Consider the following 22,321-nt stretch of genomic DNA (forward strand, 5'->3'; position numbering starts at 1 on the left):
CACTAATGAGCTAGGCACTTCAGTGATCTGGGACAATCAAGAAAATATATGAAAGACTTGCTGACAGGCAAATGTAGTGAGGAAATTCTCTCAATGGAGGTCCACTCTTCCAAAATTATTCTTGCTTGTTTCAAGTTGTAATTTCTGGAGGTTTACTGGTAGAATTGTTGGGATGTCTTATTTATGACATGTTGTTTTCTAACAGAAAGATTGTAAGAACCAGAGATAAGAAAAGACGAATGAAAGTGTGTGCCTTCTGCACAAGGCAGACGGTTGTGCTCTCAAGCTAAGGGCAGTTGTAGTTGTCTACTCATGACCTTACTTCAGCTTCTCATTTGAATGAATATGCCATATTGTCCCTATTAATGTAGAATACCATGAAGACATCCTAAAACATCACATCAGCACAGGATGGTCCTCAAAGAACACGCACCATGCAGTGCAATATCCTGGTTCCTGTGTACTGTCAAATTATGGTGATTAAAAAACATGTTATTATGACACTAGGCAGACAAAGATTATGTATCCAACTGGATGATTCCCGAGTTGTATTAGGTCATTCGGTAGGTTTGGGAATGCACTCTATCCCATTATGATCTCAGGAGCAAAATCAGTCAGAAATTCCAAGTTATTCTGGGGATTAGAACCAAGAATACGACAATTTTATAAAATGCTAAGGGTTTCCAAAGAGTACTAAGGTACACACTTCCTTGGAGAACCATTTATGGATATGAGATTGGGCATAGTGACATTCTATAGGTGCAGCCACTTAAAACAAAAGACCTGAAAAAATATGAGATGAGCAGGGCATTGAAGACCAAAGAATGACACCATGAGATTTGAAACATTGAATAGCTATTGTACAAGGATCCCTTAGTGGTAAATAACAGGCAATCTTGCAGCTCATTTCTCTCTGGGTATCAGATGAATGGTCAGAATCTCCATTTTTCTTTTCTTGCTTCTTGATAGCCATAGTTGGGGGGAGGGTTTTTGTGGCATAACCCAGCCCCTGTAGCTAGAGAAAGAGGAGTGAACTAGCAAAGTGGAAAGACAAAGTGAATGCACAGACCAGGCTGAGGACCTGAGGACAGAAAGAGAGCACACGTGGATTCCAGTATATACCAAACAATTTTGCACAAGTTTGAAATGCATTATCTGTGCGTCTCAGCTCTCCCATCATCCTATAGAGATTTGGGTATCTAAGCAGACAGGTAAATTTTCTGCCTACCTACACATTCTTATGATGACCAAAGAGATGGCCACTCCAGGCTTGTTAACAACTGCACAGGGTACAACTTGGCTTCAAAGCCCCAAAATATGTAGCTACGGAAACCAGAAAAAAATGGCACAGTCCTCAACACCCATATACAGTATTCATAATCAGATGCCCTATAATGGATTCTAGGTTCATGACTGTGGATCAAATAGTCATGTATGGTAAAACATCATCAAAAGCATGAGTTCATCCAAGTGAAAGACAAAACAATCCTGAACAGGAAAATATATCCAATCTCTGATTCTGACAGTAGTTTGGCTGCATTACAGATATGTCTCACACCCAATCTGCTGATACAGAAAGCTCAGGGGGTCATTGTCAGGGATAAGGTTGTCAGAGGAGGTCTGAGAATTTATGGTCTTATAAGAATATTTTTTTCTGAGTTACTATAGTCTGAAAGCCACTGTACCTAGAAAAACAAACTGCGTGTAAAGTGTTGAACTGATATAAACTGGGAGATATCATTTTTTCCCACATGCTTTATGGTCTCATATTGCCCCAGTTTATACCGCCATGACCAGTAAGAGGGAAATATTAAAATTCACAGTAGAATATCTTTAGAAGAGCCAGCTCTTGTCATTGGGAATGGACAAAGTAATGTATTAGAATCTTCAACTTTCAGGAATTGTGATAAGCAGGATAGTTCATTTGCTTCACAGTGGCACCATTGCCTGTTACCCACTACTGGGAAGACAGGCTCACAGATGCCTACTCCAGGAATTTTCACATCACTGTTCCATGACTCCCTGTGCCTTTCCCAGGACCACATCTTCCTTGCTGGTTTACAGTGAAATGGAAAGCCAGCTTCCTTTGGCCTCTCACTTCTCTAAGCTCCCCATTGTGACTCTCAAGTAGACTCCTCCTCCATCTTGCAGACATAAATATGGGTGAACTCTCTAGGGACTAATTGAAAGCCCTGAGAGCAGTGGGTGTTGTGACATCACTGGTGACATCACAGGGGATGCCTAGAACTCTCCAGGATACACTAGAATTTTCAGACAAGGGGTTTTTTATGTGATGGGGAACAGAATGTGCCTTCCTGTTAATGCTCTCTCTCTACTGAACAGAAGCTGAGGGTCCCATCCCTGGAGACTCTCCTGGGACACATTACTCCATTACTCTATGCAGATCACAGCTCCTATTATCCAGGAGATAAGTGTTTTCTGGAGAAAGATAGTGACCACCAAGCCTGAGCATGGACAGTGATCTCTAGCCTGGTCTCTAGAGTCCTTCCTTGCACAGGAAAGATATAGCTGTGAAACCCTATGTGGCCATATAGTTATAAATTTCATATTCTCATGCAAAAAACATTTTCGCCCTTGATGGTTAAAATCCTAATTACAAACTCAAAAAAAAATCATTTTATTATCAAGAATTGTGTCTTCAGTAGACCCAGTTATAAGATAAATTTTATTGAGCAAACTTGATCATAAAAGGGACCAAATCCAGACTAGCTTTGTACACTTACATAAGATGACCATATGATGTGATGTTGTTCTGTTTTCAGTGGGTGTGTATGTCTTCTCTACACCTGCCCAAATGTTTTGGAATTGTGAATTAAAGATACAGACATGTTGTCTTAAATTTAATATGCCATAAAGTGTATATTGTGTGGGTATTTTTAAAGGTTTTGCATCTAAAATACTTTGTCATAAAATTGAAGGTTTACTTTGACTAAATTTCTCATTAAATTGAAGAAATGTATACATAAGAAATATATACATAAAGGTGTTAAAATGAAGATTTTTTTGATAAAATTGATGATTTACATGGAAAATATTTCTAAAATTATTGAACAAATATAGAGAAAAAAGTCTTAAAATAGAAGAATGTCTTGTCAAATAATAATGGTAAATTAGAAAACATAGAAAATATATCTTTACTAATTGACGAGGCATATAGAAGTATTTTCTAAATAATTGAAGTTTTTTTTTTTTTTTTTTTGGCTTCTTCGAGACAGGGTTTCTCTGTGCAACCCTGGCTATCCTGGAACTCACTCTGTAGACCAGGCTGGCCTCATAATCAGAATTCTGCCAACCTCTACCTCCCAAGTGCTGGGAGTAAAGGCATGCACCACCACTGCCCAGCAATAATTGAATTTTGATGGAAAATATTCTTAATATAATTGAAGTAATGGATAGAAAAAACATTAAAGTTGAAGATTTTCACAAAACTTTGATAGAGAAAATTGTAGAAAAATGAAACATTTCTAAAATTATTGAAATGGTAAGAAATATTTCCTCATAAAATTGAAGATTTGCATAGATACTATTTTTGATAAAATTGAAGAAATATATAGAAAAATGTATTAAATTTGAAGAATTTGTTGGAAAATAATAATTATATAATAGTAAACATAGACAATAAATAAATCTTTACTAATTGACCAATCGCATTGAAAATAAATTTGTAGATTTTGTTTTAATATATTTCTGATAAATTGGAATAAATATAAGCAAAAAAGTGTTCAAATGGAAAATTTTCGTGGAAAATAATACAGATAAAATGGTAGACATATGAAATATTTCTGAATTAATTGGTAAGTAATTAATTGGGGTAAGTAGAACCGTTTTCTGGTAAAATTGAAGAGTTACAAAGAAAACATTTCTGGTTAAATCAAAGAAATATATAGAAAATGTGTTAACATTAAAGAATTTGTTGGAAAGTAATAATAGTATAATAGTAAACATGTATTAAATGTGTTAAAATTGAATTTATTGGTGAGGGGTTAGGATGGAGTTGTGCAGTTTCTTTATGTAGAAAAACCCTTGCTTGAGAGCTGCGAAATACACTCAGATTCAAATTGCCTCTGTGTGTGTTTCTGTGTGTCACCATGGAATCCTTACATCAGCCCTGGGCGGGTGACATGTTGGTGTCCCTGTTCTTCAACTAGGTGACCGCTGCCACTGCCCCTGAGGTCACCCTGTCCCTGCCCCGCTTCCTTCTTTCTCAGCCCTGGGCTGGCTCCATGTTGTCATCCCTGTCCATCACCAGGTGTCTGTTGGCCACGCTCCAGACATCACCACGGCCCCGCCCTGCGTCCAGTCTACTGGAATGATGTCATTTCCTGTCTTTCATTTTCATGAATTACAGTGGACCTGGGAGTTTGAAGGTGCATGTGGGACCTCGGTGTGGCAGAGGCGGGAGGGAGGTGAGTGCCTGTATTGAGCGGCTTCTGGGATTGCTGAGCTTCCCTGGTGAAGAGTGGCTGGGGGCAAAATGGCAGGACAGGACTGCATTCCTATGTGAATTTGGATGAAGAATGTGCTCCATACTGTGGGTGTCTGTGAGCTCTGGAGTCACTCTGCACTCTCCTCCTGTCTTCTCCACAGGCATGGTCCATGAGTTTGGAGAGGCTGGGCAAGGCGCGGTCTTCCCGCTCTGGAAAATTTGCAGCAGGGCAGAGTGTAAACCGTCTATGTGCTCCGGGCGGGGAGAGTGGCCTCCTTGCACGACCCTCCTGTGGGATCATAAGCCAAGCCTGGCCGCCATGGATCTCTGGGCTGTGCACCCAGTCCTCGCTTCTGCGTGTGAGCTGCTGAGACAGGTAGGGAATTCACAGGCCAATAAATTGAATCTGGTTCCTTAACGTGACAGGCCGGGCTGTGAAATGACAAAGACCTAGTAGAGTTTAGAGATCTGGGCTGGTGCTTTCCCAATGAACTTAAATGATCAAGTTGGAGCTGGCTGGGGTCAAGGGCAGTGGGATGGGCGGGGCTAGGTCTCAGGTTGTCTGGCAAGCCCCGCTGGTGTGCTGACTTTGGGAGAGAGTGAACATAGGAGGTCCAGAAGTTTATCCCCAGGCAGGCTTGCAGAAACAGGGCCTTCTCCCTCTCTTCTACCACCCCTGCTCCCAGCATGAGGCTGGACCTTGAGCCCTGCTGGCCCCCTTGGTGGTTCATTAATAGCAGCATTCAAAGTAGGCTTCATACAACTCCCCTTCCCCAGATGATAGGTATGAAACAACCCTGGGAGAAAACCAGGAAAGAGATGACAAACACTGTGAAGCACTATTGTTTGTAGCATGTCTTCCTCTCTGGCAAGGTGGAGAAAATCCACAGTTGTGTTAGCACAGGCTTTTTAGATAAACACACCTCATCTAATAGAAAGAATGGATTTCTCTATGTATGTATAAGGGAGACTGAATAGAAAGTCGCACAGACAGTTGTCCTCCTCATCCAATAATGGCTCTCTGCCAAGAGGAATTTGAAAATCAAGGACTTATCATCTGGTGAAAGGGAGTTTCCCTTAGCCCAGCAGGAAACTACAAAACAAAATTTTTGGTTTCTAAAATCCCTCTTTAAAGTTAATAACCTAGGCAGTTTTCCACCTTGGGTCAGATTGACAGCTCCACTGCACCTTAGGAATGGGCTATGCAAGCAATTCCCCTTGATTACAGGAAGAAGCAGGCAAGTGCTGAGAGGAAAGCTCAGGCTAGGTCAGAGGATAGCTCCTGGTAAATGTAGGATCATTGCTCACAGAGGGGAGGAACAGTCAGCTGACTAGCCTGAGCTGGAGTGGTGGGCCCTCCCCCAGGGCTGGGTTGGGTGAGAATAATCTAGGAACAGTGGTTCAAATGCTAATGGAGTGCAAACCACTCCTGCCACCTCAAAAATGTCTGGCCCTGGATCTCATGCACACTTTAAACTTGAGGAGAGATTAGAGACACTGGCCAATCAAGGCCTCCAGGCAGCAGTGCCATTCAAACAAAGAGGCGGGAACTTCCAGGTACCTATCTGCAAATTCATTGTTGCCACACCAGCTTTTATGGTCCTCCTTGTTCTCTGAGCTCTGCTGTTGGATGTTGTGAGGGGACCTCAGGGAAGCTCTAAAATCGCGACGTGGTGAGCACATGATCACTGTCCACAATGGGTAGGGACAGGGTGCTGAGCAGTGGGTGCTGGGATGGTGAGACTTCTCTGTGGCTGGACAGGAAACATCAGCCAGATGTGAACACCTGTGAGGTCCCTTGTGCTGCTCCTCACTTGCCAAATTAACCAGTGGCCTCTGAGTAACCTCACTATCATGGTTGATTCTGAATCTGCACAAAACATTCAGACCCGTGGCTTTCTTGTAGGAACATGTGTGGTTTCTGTGACTATGCAGCACATGTCCAAACCCTTTTGTGTTTTATAACATTCATTAAAAAGACAGGTGTAAATCGAATAGCTCTGCTTTCATATGTTACTTGTTTTTGTTTTCTCTGGTTTTGTTAATTATTTCTGTTGTAGTTTTTTTATTGTTTTACATTAGAAGTTCAGTGTTTTTATTATTATGTGGCGAAGGGACTTTTTCCCAAAGTATTTTGTATTTTAGATGCTTCTTTTACATTAACAGGCACCTTCTCTAGTTTGCTAAAATTTCCATTTAGTGTTAAACTGGAAGTATTTGCTTGTCCTTTATACTGATTGATCGCCATCACCCCCACCCTCACCCTCGCCCTCTCCCTCTTCTTGTTTTTCTTCTTGTTATTGTTGTTCTTGTTGTTGTTGCTGCTCTTCTTCTTCTTCTTCTTCTTCTTCTTCTTCTTCTTCTTCTTCTTCTTCTTCTTCTTCTTCTTCTTCTTCTTCTTCTTCTTCCTCCTCCTTCTTCTCCTCCTCCTCTTCCTCCACTTCCTCCTCCTCCTCCTCCTTCTTCCTTCTTCTTCTTCTTCTTCTTCTTCTTCTTCTTCTTCTTCTTCTTCTTCTTCTTCTTCTTCTTCTTCTTCTTCTTCTTCTTCTTCTTCTGCTTCTTCTGCTTCTGCTTCTGCTTCTTCTTCTTCTTCTTCTTCTTCTTCTTCTTCTTCTTCTTCTTCTTCTTCTTCTTCTTCTTCTTCTTCTTCTTCCTCCTCCTTCTTCTCCTCCTCCTCTTCCTCCACTTCCTCCTCCTCCTCCTCCTTCTTCCTTCTTCTTCTTCTTCTTCTTCTTCTTCTTCTTCTTCTTCTTCTTCTTCTTCTTCTTCTTCTTCTTCTGCTTCTGCTTCTGCTTCTGCTTCTGCTTCTGCTTCTTCTTCTTCTTCTTCTTCTTCTTCTTCTTCTTCTTCTTCTTCTTCTTCTTCTTCTTCTTCTTCTTCTTCTTCTTCTTCTTCTTCTTTTCTTCTTCTTCTGCTTCTGCTTCTGCTTCTGCTTCTTCTTCTTCTTCTTCTTTTCTTCTTCTTCCTATTCTCTTCCTCCTCCTCTTCCTCCTCCTACTTTTCCTTCTCCTCCCTCTACTCCTTCTCCTTATTCTTATTTTTTTCTCCTCCTCCAATCATTTGTGGCTTTGCTCTCTCATATGTTGCTGATCTCTTGGCCGTTTAGTGCCAGGAAAGTTTTAGAATTCAAAAATGTTTTGACCAATTTATCCATTTTTTTTTTGCTATTTATATTTTTGTTGTTTTTGGTTTTTTGGATTTTTTTCTTTTGAGATAGGGTTTCTCTGTATAGCCTTGGCTGTCCTGGAACTCACTCTTTAGACCAGGCTGGCCTATATCTCAGAAATCTGCCTGCCTCTGCTCCCAGAGTGCTGGGATTACAGGCGTGTGCCACCACTGCCTGGCTTGCTATTCATTTTTAATGCTTGTGATTGTCTCTTCCATTTTTGTTCTTTGGATGATCCTTGCATCAATATTTTTCAGTGTACAGGCAATTTCAATGTCCTGCTCTTAGTGACAAAGGAAATGCTTAAGGCATTAGCTGCCTCCATCATCTGCTGCTTTTTCCCGTTTGCACATTATATACCTGTAAAAACTGCTATATTTGTTCTCTGTCTCTGTTTTGTGCACGTGCACTCTCTCTGTTCTCTTTCTCTTCATTGGTGTTCTCTGTTCCCTATCTGTCTCTCTATCTGGAGGTTCTCTTGTGTACCTCTCTCCGATCCTCATTTTCTCACTTCTCTCCTTTCCTCCCTACAACCTCTTTTGCATCAGATTTCTAGCATGATTTAGTTTCCCAGGACCTTCCATGAAAGCATAGCTTGGCTTTCTTGGTGACATATTTCCTGGCTGTTATTCATTATATTCCTATGTTGGTATCTAGCCATCTGGGCTTGTGGAGATAATAGGTCTAGGATTTAGTTTCTGTGTTTGTCTTGTTTGGGTGTGAGCTTTATTCCTGGTTTAGAGTTTGCCATCTGGATTTTCAGAGAATGTTGTTTAAATGTTCTCTCTTTACTGACCTGTTTCGTAGGTAAGTTCAAGAGGGAATGCAGGCTAATGTTGAAAGCTAGGAGATGGGTGGACTGGAAGAAATAATCTTAGCAATCCACAAGGAGACATGGTCAGGAGAGAAGTGAAACTGCCACATCTCAATATTTCACAGCTACAGTCATCTGAAGGAGCCTCAGTTGAGGGTGTGATTTCATCAGAATGGCTCGTGGCTATGTCTGTGTGAGATAGTGTGGATGATTGATGTGGGAAGGCTCTTCCACTGAAGGAGACAATATTCATAAACAAGTGGGCCTGGGCTGGATGAGAGAGCTACCTGACCATGGGACACTGACCAAGCAGGATAGCAAGCCAGGAGACATTGTTTGCCCATGCTTTTACCTTCAGTTTGTAGCTTCAGTTTCTACTCTAAATTTACAACATGATGAACTGTGATCTGAAAAAAAACATTCACAACAATCATTTATTATCTGAGATGCTTTTGCTCAGAAGATTCCATCACAGCAGCAGAGTAGCTAATTAGAACAACAACAATAACAACAACAAATGGTATCAATAGTTGATTTTGCTGCCAGACAGAATCTATGTTCTTTTTGGAAGGAATGTGGAAATTATCAGAAACTGAGATCATGAAAGTTATAGAAAGCTGCTCATGGATCTTAATCAGTTGTTCTTTTATTATTTGGAAGATTGGAGTGTTGACAGTATGCAGCCAGAGGTAATTGAGATCATAACATTTCAGAAGAAAGTAGACACTGTGTAAAGTTTAATGAGAGATCATTTGTGTGATATTTTGGCCAAAAATATTTTCTCCTCATCTTACACCTGAAATATAGAGTGGGGTAAAATTTAAAAATAATGGGCTGATTTCTAAATTTTCATTCTATTTGTATGTAATTGTTCATTTTCCCCATTATGTATTTATGATTTATTTATTATTTATTATTTCTCCCAACTCTCCATTTAAGCTTACAAAGTCTTTCATCCCTAACTCCTTTTACCTCTCCAAGGAGCATGGGTACCACTGGAGTATCAACAAACTACGGTATATCAAGTCTCTTCATGGTTAGACATATCTCTTTTATTGAATTTAGACAAGGCAGCCAAGTGAGAGGAAAAGTGTACTGGCAGGTTTTGTGTGTCAACTTGACACTGGCTGGAGTTATTACTGAGAAAGGAACTTCAGTTAGGGAAGTGCCCTCATGAGATACAGCTATGGAGAATTTTCTTAATTAGTGAACAAGGGGAGAGGGACCCTTGTTTGTGGTACAATACCTGGACTGGTATTCTTAAGTTATATAAGAGAGAAGGTTGAAAAAAACAGGGTATGCAAGCCAATAAAAAACATCCATACATGGCCTCTGCATTAGCTCCTGTTTCCTGACCTGCTTGAGTTCCAGTCCTGCCCTCCTTTGGTAATGAACAACAGTGTGTAACTGTAATCTGGATAAACCCTTTCCTACCCAACTTGCTTCATGGTCATGATGTTTGTGCAGGAATAGAAAACCTGATTAAGGTGAATTGGTACAAGCAAAGTGGGGTATTCATGTTACAACCGGACCATGTTTTTGGGAGGTCTGTGAAATGACTTTGGAACTTTGGACTAGAAAAACCTTTGGGTGTTAAGAACTCTGTGGAATGTTCTGTAGGATCTTGGAAGATAAAATAGAGAACAGTGCAGAAAATGATGGCCTGGCTTGTGAAATTTCAGAGGGAAAATTTAAGAATCTTATCAGGGCTATTGCTGTTTTGATTGTGAGGATTCTGTGGTTTTGATTTGCTGCAGGTGAAGAATCACTTGTGATTAGCAAGATACTAGAACTACTAAAGCAAAACCTTTTGCATTACTGGGACTATTGATGCTGATTAATTGGATCTAAAAAATTAGTGGTGATTAAGAAGAGACCAGCACCACTGAGGTGAAATAATCTGGGAAGTGTTTTCTGAGAGCACAGAGGTTGTGTTCCAGAGATATCCATGATTATACTTTGTGCTGTGGCTGGACTTGGGATTTTGTAAGAGTCACCCAGGTGGTACTGGATTTGAAGGCATGGAGGAGCCATGAAGAACAGCTGAGGCTTGGCACTGTGAGAGGCCATGGAAGGTAACTGGTCAAGGTGCGACCTCAGTTGCACTTGATGGCCCAAGATTGAAGGGGTAATGCATAGGAGTTGAGGCTTGGCACCATGAAGAGAGTCTATGAGAAGGTATTGGTGAATCCTAGTTATGGCAGAAAACAGCAGTGTTTTGGAGATGACAGTGCCATGAGATGACCACCAAGAACAGCAGCAGCTGTGGAGAACAGGCAGTTGGAGCCCAGAATACAAGTTGTGTGCTACAAAGGGCAGAGTTGGAGAAGTGACCCCAGCACTCAGTGGAGCCTGGAAGTTCTTGAGTTGGATTCCAGACATTGAACCATTTAAGTTTGTGTTTTGTTTTTGATTGTGACTGTGCCCTGATATTTTCCCTCTTGAAGGAAAAAAAGTATTTTAGTGTAGCCCACAGATCAAAGACTTTTAATTTGTAAAATACTTTGAATTTTATAAGATATCGGACCATTTAAAGGAATTGAATTTTTAATATGTAAAGAGTGTGGGACTTGTAACATTATTTAGATCTTAGGGATGAATAAGAAAGCAAGGATATAGGATTAATAGTGATATGTTGGTGTGTCAAGTTGACAAGGGGTCAAATGTACTGGCTGGATTTGTGTGTCAACTTGACACAGGCTGGTGTTATAACAGAGAAATGAGCTTATCTTGGGGAATTTCCTCCAAGAGATCCAACTGTGGGCCATGTTTTTCAATTAGTGATCAAGAGGGAGGGTCTCTTGTGGATTGGGACCATCCCTGGACTGGTATCCTGAGGTTATATAAGAGAGCAGGCTGAGCAAGCCAGGGGAAGCATGTCGGTAAGAAACATCCCTCCATGGCCTCTGCATCAGCCCCTGCTTCCTGACCTGCTTGAGTTCCAGTCCTGACTTCCTTTAGTGATGTTCAGCAGTGTGGAAGTTTAAGCTGAATAAATCCTTTTCTCCCCTACTTGTTATTGGTCAAGATGTTTGTGCAGGAATAGAAAGCTTGACTAAGACAAAGGTAATGAAAATGAGTAGCAGTTGAGCCTTGTCAGTATGAGAGGCCATGAAAGGTCAGTGGAGAGGTGAAGACACAGGGGCAGTTGAAGATTTAGGACTGAAGAGATTTTGAAATGAAGCTGGGACTTGCAGAGCTCTACGTATGTGTGTGTGTGGGTGTTGGGGGGACATGCTAGTCCCGATCTGGATACCCTTTTTTTTTTTTCTATTTTCTTATCAGGGAGGTTCACCATTCTTTATGTCTGAGTGTATTCTTCCTTTCCTTTGGGAGCAACATGAAAACACAGTTTTGTCATTGGGAAGGCAGTGGTGAAACTTTTGGGGTTGTTGAAGAGCTTCCTTGCCTTCCTTTAAAAACAAAACAAAACTAGAATTGCCCATCTGTTGAGTCTGGAATTCAAAACAGTGAAAAAATATATAACAGCACTTTATCATCACTATCATCATTATTATTATTGATTTTCAAGACAGTTTTGTGTGTGTGTGTGTGTGTGTGTGTGTGTGTGTGTGTGTGTGTTTGTTTGTAGCCCTGGCGGTTCTGGATCTTGCTCTGTAGACCAGGCTGGCCTTGATCTCATAAGAGATCCACCTGCCTCTGCTTGCAGAGTGCTGGGATTAAAGACTTGCACCCCCAGCACCAGTCTTAAGAGTTCAGAAGAAAGACATTTCACTTTTTTGGTGACATGCTGATCATCATGTTTGGGGAAATTTAATTTACGTAAATTTATTTTACAGTTATGATTAAATATATTAAATATATGGTGCTTAAGATATTGTTCATCTACCTGTAGAAAGGATTGTAAGTTAATCACGGCTTTACCTGTTTTGCTCACACAGATGGCAGACACTGCAGTTCCCTCAGCATTGCTGATGGAGACTGTGCTTACAATAACATGGGCTGAGTTGGACAACACATTTGTGTTAGGCATTAGGGATTCCATACAGCACCAGTATCCAGATATCACTTTGATAACTTTCATGGCTGCTGCTTATGCCTGGCATGGTAGAGATGATGAGAGTTTATTTGTTAAACAAATAAGATGAGATAGTAGAGTTGATGTGTTAAGCAGGGAGCCTGACATCCAATAAGTTATCGAGTGCCCAGGGAATGGTTATATGGAAATCTTAGGCTGAGCCTTATTCAAGTAAGCATGCATATATTTTAAAAATAACAGCAGTGCATTTAACATGTTGACAGACCCTAAAATTAAATTTCTTACAGGAAATACGCCAGCTTTTCCTCTTAACTTTGAGAACTAACATAAAATAATAATGAGTGAATGTCCCAGATGTCTAGATAAGACAAAGATATATAAGTTTTGACTTTTTTCCCTTAAAGACCTCTGTAAGTGACATGCTATGAATAGGATTTGATTTGAAAACTAAAACCTTAAATTATTTTTTTATTTAAAAGCCAAACATACTTGGAAGTGGGATTTACCTTGCTATCAAATGCAGAATTGTGACTCCTGAGGCTCAGTCTTACGCATCAGGTAGTGAGCTTGCTAGGAATTAAAGTGCTGTTGACTTGTCAGGGTGAGATGAGGCTGTGGGGGAAGATGATCTGGATGGGTCCTCAATGGATGTGTAAGGGGATGGCCTTGGAGCATGTTTGAGACAGGTGGGGCATTTTTCATGCTTGTCAAGGGTTTTTGGTTGGTTGGATGGTTTAGTTTTTTGCTGCTGTTGTTGTTGTTGTTGTTGTTGTTGTTGTTGTTGTTGTTTGAGACAGGTTTTCATAATTAGCCCTAACTGTCACTAGATCTTATTCTGTAGCCCAGGCTGGCCTCAAACTCACAACAGATCCACCTGCCTCTGTCCCCCAAGTGCTGGGATTAAAGGAGTGTGCCACCACTTCTTGGCTGTCCAGGTTTTATATAAATATGGGAAGACATAGACTAAGAGTGAGAGACACCTGAGACCTAAGACACTTGGCAACTGCTAAGTGCAAAACCTGTCCTTGTTGTCCTACTGTGTAGATGAAGCAGTAGGGATATGAGAGGGGTTTAGAACAGAGGTAACTTCAGCAACCAACCCTTTAGCTCAGTGGCAAAACATGTGGCCCATGTTTTTTTTTTTCTAAACGTTACCTGCAACCTGTGTCCTCAAACTGAAATCCTTTGAGTAGGATACATATAGTGTGTGATGTTTATTAACTTGAGAGTTTTGAGACAGGATATTGCTGTGTAGTCTATGGCTGTCCTTGAACTCACTGTGTCTTCTAGATTGGCTAGAGATCACTTCAGTCTCCTGGATTACAAGTGCCCAGTGATGTGTGTGGTTGGTAGTGGCAGTATATATACGCAGCTCACCTTACTAGGCATATGCTTTTAAAGAAACTCATCAGAGCCTGGGGAAGGATGAGGTATTTCCTGACCTCAGAGTAGGTAATAAGTTGATCAGCAAGTGCTAACTAATAACAAGGATATTTTACTTCCATTCTTTAATAAACGCAATAATTTATTTAGGTGCAGTGTGTCTGTGAATTTGGGAAAACTAATGTTCTGAGTCATATTGCTCTTCTTTTGTATGTGAAAAGGTCCTAATAAAAATGTAAAGATATTTCCCATCTGGGAACCCTAGGTTCATAGATAACACAATTTCCACTTTCATTGGGGCAGGAAAGAAGATTTTGGTATTATGAAAAAGAGGACTAGGAAGGCAGAAGAGCGAAGAGATAGAAGCTGAGTTCACATAACACAACAAACAAATTCTTTGACCTAATCCTGAGACTGACCCAATCCCTGACATGTTTTCATTGTGTAATAGGGATACTATTGATTCAGTGGGACCATCAAGAATAATGGTGGCCATCTTAACCTTAACCATGAGCCCAACCCTGGGACTTTTCCTAAATCTCTATTCCTATCTAAATCCCTTAATTTCCTAAGCATCCTAATCCTAAAAACCCTTATATTGATCTTAACCACAATCTCTAATCCCCTAACCCTAACTCTAGCCCTGGGCACTCTGGGGAATGTTTCTTAATTATACCTTTGGAAGTGAGAAACCCTTTCTTAATCTTGATCTTTTGAGATGTTCTGATCCAACTTTGATCTAGGCTATATGTACTTTTTGTAACCTACCTATAGAAGTGTCATGAAAAAGCAGTTCTTTTGTTTTGGTACTTGTACTATTTTATTTTATAAAACAAAGGTGATTTGTTTGCTTTAAAAAAAAACTGGCATTAGGAAGTACTTATTTCTTAAATATACTGGTATATATGAAAATCAGCTGTAATATCCTGCCACATGAAATCCACCAGTCCTTGTTTTTTCTAACTTCCCTTGGCTGACAGCCTTTAATGGGACATTCTATTAACTACCCTTTCTATATACACAGAAAGATCCATTTTCTCTATGATTTGAGATAGGCTTATCTAGACAATCTGTACTAACCCAACTGTATTTTGTTTTTAAATTTGCCACTGTTGAAAATATGCTGACTAATAAGAGTGCTCAACAGTGTTTCCATTATGTTTCCCTTATGATTCTGGCTTTTCTTATGGGTTTGTTTGAAAAGGGAGCTTCAGTTTTCCTTAGCCCAGGATTTAGACAAAAAACCAAACACTTGGTTTGTTTTTGTTAGTTTTTTCTTTCTTTCTTTCTTTCTTTCTTTCTTTCTTTCTTTCTTTCTTTCTTTCTTTCTTTCTTTCTTTCTCTCTTTCTTTCTTTCTTTTTTTTGGAGACAGTGTTTCTCTGTATAGCAGAGGCTGACCTGGAACTCACTCTGTAGACCAGGCTGGCCTCCAACTTAGAGATTCAACTGCCTACCACCCAAGTGCAAGGATTACAGGTATGCACCACCACTGCCTGGTTAAAATTGTTGTTTCTAAATATCAATGTTTAATGTTAGTAACCTGGGTGATACATTGGCTCATCAATTCCTGGGTCAGATTGATACGTGTAATGCACCTTCAGTAATGGTCTGGGCAAGCTGTTCATCATGATTATGGGAAGAAGACAAATGCTTTGAAGAATGCTCAGGCACAGGTACTGGTAAGTGCAAGGTCCTGACTCAGAGAGGGGGGAGCAGGCAGCTGACCCTCCTGAGCTGGAATGTTGTTCCTCCCACAGGGCTGGGTGGGGTGTGATACCTCTTGGAATCTGATTTCAAATGTTAATGGCTTGCAAACCACTCCTGAGAGCTTGAGTAGGTGTAGCCCTGGGTAAGAAACACTCTTTAACCTGAGGAGGGCTAAGATTCAATGGCCAATCAAGGTCACCAGACAGACCTGCCCATCAGACAAAGAGGCGGGATCTTCCAGGTGCCTTCCAGTGTGTTTCCTGTGGCTGTGCAGCTTGAATGATACTCTGTGTCCTGTTCTGAGCTCTGTTGTTGTTTGCTGTGCAGGGACCTCAGGGAAAGGTTGAAATCAACACATGGTCAGCACAAGGTATCGGCCCACAATGGGAAGGAGCATGTGGCTGAGCTGTATGCACTGGGGTGGTGGGTCCACTATGGGGTTCGATTGGAAGCTTCAGCCAGATGTGACCACCTGTGAGGTGTTTAGTCTTACTTGCTAGTTCAGGCCATGACCTCTTAATAACTTCAGTATCATATCTAATTGTAATTCTGTCCAAAATATCTGGACCAGTTGCTTTTTTGTAGAAGCATGGGTGGTTTTTTGACTATGCAGCGCCTGTGCCCAAACCTTTTTGTCTTTTACAATATACATTAAGTAGGCAAGATTAGGCCTGCAGTGATGGCTCAGAGGTTCAGACTTCTGGTTGTTCTTACACAGGCCATGAGTTCAATTCTTAGCAACTACATGGTGTCTCATGATCATATGTAATGGGATCTAGTGCCCTCTTCTGGACTGCAGTAATGCATGCAGGGAGAATATAGTATAAGTAATGAGTTTATTCCTTAAAAAAAAAAAACACAGATATGAATCTAATAGTTCTAATCTCAAACATTACTAGTTTTTGTTTTGCTTGGTTTGTTATTTTTTTTTTTCTGCTGTAATTTTTGGTTGTTTTTTTAACTAATATGTTTAGTGTTTGATTATGATGTGGCAAAAGTTTTTTTTCCCAATCTGTTTGATATTTCATGCTTCTTGTACATTAACTGGCACCTTCCTTTAGTTAATGAAAGCTTTAATTTGTGATTTCCTTGGAAATATTTTCTTTATGCTGATTCTTCTTCTTCTTCTTCTTCTTCTTCTTCTTCTTCTTCTTCTTCTTCTTCTTCTTCTTCTTCTTCTTCTTCTTCTTCTCCTCCTCCTCCTCCTCCTCCTCCCCCTCCTCCTTCTTCTTCTCCTTCTTCTTCTTCTCCTCCTTCTCCTTCTCCTTCTCCTTCTCCTTCTCCTTCTCCTCCTCCTCCTCCTTCTCCTCCTCCTCCTCTTTCTCTTCGTCCTCCTTCTCCTCCTCCTCCTCCTATTCCTCCGCCTCCTCTTCCTCCTCTTTCTCCTCCTCCTCCTTCTCCTCCTCCTCCTCTTCCTCCTCCTTCTTCTCCTCCTCCTCCTCTTCCTCCTACTTCTCCTCCTTCTCCTCTTTCTCCTCCTCCTCCTCCTCTTCCTCCTCCTCCTCCTCTTCTCTAACAAATACTGAGAAAGTAAAACACACTGTAAAACACACTAGAGCTCTGATACCAAAGAGGTTGTTTGTGGGAAAGAAGAGGAGTAAGAACCTGAGGATTATGACTTATTTTCTTGGCTGGTATAGTTATCTTCCTATGCAGGTGTCTATATATCTGTATTTGTGGTGATTATTGGTCTAGGTACTAGATTTTCAGTTTGTCTTGTATGTGTGGGAGTGCTATTCTTGTGTTACAGTTTTCAGTCTTGATTTTCAGAGTGTTGGCTGAGTGTTGTCTCTTTTACTGACCTATTTGCTTTATTCAAGATAAATTTATTTTTTAATGTTAAATGCAAGGTGGGGAGGTGCACAGGATAAGAAAATCTTAGGAATACACTAGGAGACATAGTCATAAGAGAGGTGAAGCTGCTAACATTTCAACATTGCAGAGCTACAGTCATCTAAAGTTACCTCAGTTGTTGATGTGTTCTCATCAGAATGACTGGTTGCAATGTATGTGAGTTAATTTGGATGATTCATGTGGGAAGTTGAGGGTGTACCTTCATCAGAATGGCTGATTGCTATGTCTGTGAGATATTGTGGATGATTGATGTGGGAAGAATCTTCAACTGAGGGTGACAATATCCATAAGCAAGTGGGCTTGGGCTGGATGAGAGAGCTACCTGAGCATGGGACACTGACTAAGCATGGATGGAAGCCAGGAGACAATGTTTCCCATTCTTTAGCCTTCAGTTTGTAGCTTCAGTTTCTACTCTAAGCTCTCAAAGTGATGAATTGTGATCTGACAGAACCATTCGCAACAACCATTTGTTACATGAGAGGCTATTTCTCAGAGAATTCCTTCACAGCAGAAGAGTAGCAAGTTAGAAGAACAACAACTGCAACAACAACAACAACACTGCTATCAATAGGTGATTTTGCTGTTGGACAGAATCTATGTTCTTTTTTTTTTGAGGGAATGTGGAAAATAACAGAAATTGAGATGACAAAAGACATAAAAATTTCTAAAAGTGGCTTAATCAGTTGCTCATATAGGACTTGCAAGGTTAGACTGTTGAGACAAATGCAGCCAGAGGAAATTGTGATCATAGCATTTCAGAGGAAAATAGATACTGTGTAAATTTTAGTGAGAGGTGATTTGTATGATATTTTGTTGAAAAATCTTTTCTCCTTGTCTTACACCTGAAATGTAGAGTAGGGTATATTTTAAAATAATATGCTGATTCCTAAATTTTCATTCTATTTATATTTATTTGGTCACTTTCCACACTTAATTATTTATTTATTTAATTTAAATTCTATTTTCTCCCATCTCTCCATCCACCTTACACAGTCTATCATCCCTGTCACCTTTTACCTCTCCAAGGAGCACAGGGAACACTGTAGTATTAATCAATCATGGCATTTCAAGTCTCTGCATGGTTAGGCATATATTTTTTACTGAAGTTATACAAGGCAGCCAAGTGAGAGGAACTGTGTTTTGGCTGTTTTTTGTGTCAACATGACACAGGCTGGAGTAATCATAGAGAAAGGAGCATCAGTTGGTGAAGTGCCTCCATGAGATCAAGCTGTTGGGCATTTTCTCAATTACCGATCAAGAGGTGAGAGCCCTTTGTTGGTGGTACCATCCTTGAACTGGGAGTCTTAGGTTATATAAGAGAGCAGGCTGAGAAAGCCAGGGGAAACAAGCCAGTCAGAAAAATCCCTCCATGGCCTCTGCATCAGCTCCTGCTTCCTGACCTGCTTGAATTCCAGTCTAGACATCCTTTGGTAATGAACAGCTCTATGGATGTATAAGCTCAATAGACCCTTTCCTCCCTAACTTGCTTCTTGTTTGTGCGGGAATAGAAAACCTAACTGTGAGAAATTGGTTCCAGCATAGTGGGGTATGCCTGTGACAACCTGACCATTGTTTTTGGGTGAACTGTGGAAGGATTTTGGAAGTTTGGGCTAGAAGAGCCATTGGTTGTTAAAAGCTTTGTGGAATGTTCTGTAGGAGTTTGTATGATAATGTTGAGAACAGTGCAGAAAATGATTTCCTGACTTGTGAAATTTCAGAGGGAAAATTTAAGAATCTTATTAGGGCTATTGCTGTTTTGATTGTGAAGATTCTGTGGTTTTGGTTTGCTGGGGCTGAAGAATCACCTGTGGTTAACCAGACACTAGAACTACTAAAGCAAAATCTTTTACATTACTGGGACTATTTATGGCTTCTTACCTGCAGCTAAGAATTTAGTGGTGATTAAGAAGAGACCAACACCACTGAGGTGAAATCTTCTGGAAAGTGTCTTCTGAGAACACTGAGGCTGTGTTCCAGAGATAAACACAGTTGTAATTTGTGCTGTGGTTGGACTAGGTAATGTTTAAATGTCACATAGATGGTACTGGTTTTGAAGGTATGAAGGGGTCATGAAGAGCAACTGAGGCTTGGCACTGTGAGAGGCCATGGAAGCCCTTTGGTGAAGGTGCAATCTCAGTTGCAATTGATGGCTTAGGACTTAAGGAGTCATGCATAGGAGATGAGGCTTGGCACCATGAAAAGAGCCTATGAGAGGCTATTGGTGAGTCCTAGTTATGGGAGAAAAGATGATCTGGAAGGGTCTTCAATGGATTGGTAAGGGGGATAGCCTTGGATTAGGTTAGAGACAGGTGGGATATTTTGCATGTTTGTCAAGGGCTTTTTTTTTTTTTTTTTTTTTTTTTTTGGTTGGTTGGTTTAGTTGCTTCTTTTTATTTTTTTGAGAAAGAGTTTCTTCATTAGGCCTAGCTGTCCCTAGATCTTGTTCTGTGGACCAGACTGGCTTCAAAATCACAAGAGATCCACCTCCCTGTATCCCCCAGGTTCTGGGATTAAAGGTGTGTGCCACCACTGATTGGCTGTCCAGGTTCTTTTTAAATGTGGGAGGACATAGACTAACAGTGAGAGCTATCTGAGTCTTAAAACTACATGGAAACTGCTAAGTACCAAATATGGTCTTGCTGTCCTACTGTGTAGTTGAAGCAGTAGGGATATGTGAGGGGTTTAGAAGGGTGGAAACATCAGCAGCCAAGCCATTAGCTCAGGGGCGAAACTTTTGTCCCATATATTTTTTTGACTGTGTTTGCAGTTATCACTGTAAAGCTGTAAGGTTGGCCAGTGTTATTTAATATTCCCTCTGAGAAAGGAGTCCATGTCCTGTGATCAGAGCATGCCTTCAGTGCTATAATTGGTCCTTCATTCTCAATTATCTTTACTTCCTAAAATACTGTGCCTAAACTCATGGTAATTGCTACTCAACAGAGGTATTTGGTATTCATAATGCACACACTCAGTCAAGTAATTGTCAGTTCCTGAGAGTTTCTATCCTCTCCAGGATAAAATGATATGCTTTTTGGAGTATTGGCTGTGAGAGCTGTGATCTTTACAAAGGTCCAAGAACCCATAGGCACAAAATTTTTATACAACAACATCATATTTGAATGAACTTTTGGTGCAAAATGAAGACCCATAGAACAAGGCAGGAAATAGTCAAGAGCTGGGAGCTCAAACATTCACTTCTGCTTCCATTTTAGCAGATGCAAAAGAGAAGTCCCCTACCCACACTGAAGATGGTAAGTGATGACTCTCCTGGAGGGGATACACATTGTGTTGAGATATGTTGGTGAAGCCTTCAGTGAAGTTCAGAAATTAGGGCAACTGGACTTGCTCTCCACTTAGATGACTGGTTCCTTACATAGCTTATGGTCCAATATCTTTCTCTACCTGTATTTCAGACCCTTTTTTACTCCACATTTTATCTCCTGCTTTCATGAAAACAATGAATAATTTTTTTCAAGGATCCATCTCCATGAACAAATTTTAATGAGTATTTAAGGGATATCACAATGTCATTTTCAGATTCTGACTGAGGAAAAACCTCTTCACTGACCTTTTATCTTATTTCTGCAAATTAAAACAACAGATTTTCCCATACTTTGACATAATTTACTCAAATTCTTTCATTCTTTGTGAACTCAGACAATGAGAACATTTAGAAAGCATGAACAATTAAGAAGCAGGTGAGAAAGAAATTTCCAAATTAAGAGATAGGCACAAAGAGTCTAGTTCTGTCAGGGAGAGGGAGCCTCTATGCCCAACAATTTAGTGCTAGAAAATTTTGGTGTGACTTTAATTCTCTGACTTCATTATACAGAAACCCCATCCTCACACCACCAAGGTCGCACAGTTGAATATCTCATCAGAATGCTTTTAGCTGCCTTGGTTCTTGTGACTCTAGTGATGCTGCTGTTAGAGGATTGGACCTTCAAGAAAGTGGAACAAGTTTCAACCAGGAGATAAACAAGAAAGACTACTAGGCTCCACAGCTGAACAGACAACTGAAACGTGTCGAGTGATCCCATACATGTGTGTAAAACCTGGGTATTCCTTAAGGTTTTATACTCAGAGAAGGTCAATGCAATAAGCATATTCTGAGTGTGGGGAATTCTGGGGATTGCATTCAGGAGGATTTGTCTTGTTCCTCTCTGCTCCTCGCCCCACACTTCACTGTGAATATTTGCTCACTTCTGTTCTGTTGAACACCAGGTGTTATGCATGCTCTGAAACTTTCGGTCAGCTTCAAATAACATTTCCTCTAAATTTCCTGAGTCAATATTGTTCATCATGAGTCTTAACCTTTATCACTGAGAAAGAGAAGATAGTTGAAACAGAACACATATTGGGAAAATCCAGATTGCAGATTGAACAAGTTTTTTGAAGATGATGCCCTTGAAATTTCTGAAATTTTCTTTAACTTCAATGTGCATTACTAGAACTATCTGATGAGTGCTTTTCAAAATAACATATTTCCCTACAAATTAATGACTCTATTCAGACCTAAAGAGCTTGCATACAATTGCTTTGATTTTTAATGTTACCACAACTTTGAAATATAGAATTTTATAATCTTTGTATTAAAAAAAAAAAAAAAACTTGTACATGAGAACAAGACATACTGACAACAACCATACCCACAGTTAGTACATCTCCTCAACCTTCTGAGAAGTTAGGACAATTATTCTGAAGCTTTGCACTTTTCACATCATTTTGCACTAGCACTCATGAAACACCATTTTCTCATAGAAAGAATATGCCCGGTGGTAAGATATGTCCCTAGGAGTGTAGACTCTCATGAATACTAGCTTGAAACCACACATCAACACAGGGTGGTCCTCAAAGACACACACCATGAGGTGTGATATCCTTCATCCTATATAGTGTCAAATTACGGTGATTATAAACCATGCTATTCTGACACTAGGCAGACAAGG

The 22,321-nt window shown here is 40.3% G+C and overlaps 1 protein-coding gene across 1 annotated transcript in view; it reads left to right on the top strand.

Moving 5' to 3' along the window:
* Positions 1-1,789: 1,789 nt before the first annotated feature.
* Positions 1,790-22,321, top strand: part of LOC127669346 (zinc finger protein 431-like) — a 78,487-nt gene continuing 57,955 nt past the window's right edge. The window contains exons 1-3 of the mRNA XM_052163158.1: positions 1,790-1,796; positions 4,230-4,427; positions 4,609-4,823. Of these exons, the coding sequence (XP_052019118.1) occupies positions 1,790-1,796; positions 4,230-4,427; positions 4,609-4,823 (420 nt within the window). The remainder of the gene's footprint in view (positions 1,797-4,229; positions 4,428-4,608; positions 4,824-22,321) is intronic.

This window comes from Apodemus sylvaticus, chromosome 19 (assembly GCF_947179515.1).
Source record: "Apodemus sylvaticus chromosome 19, mApoSyl1.1, whole genome shotgun sequence".
Classification (NCBI taxonomy): Eukaryota; Metazoa; Chordata; class Mammalia; order Rodentia; family Muridae; genus Apodemus; species Apodemus sylvaticus.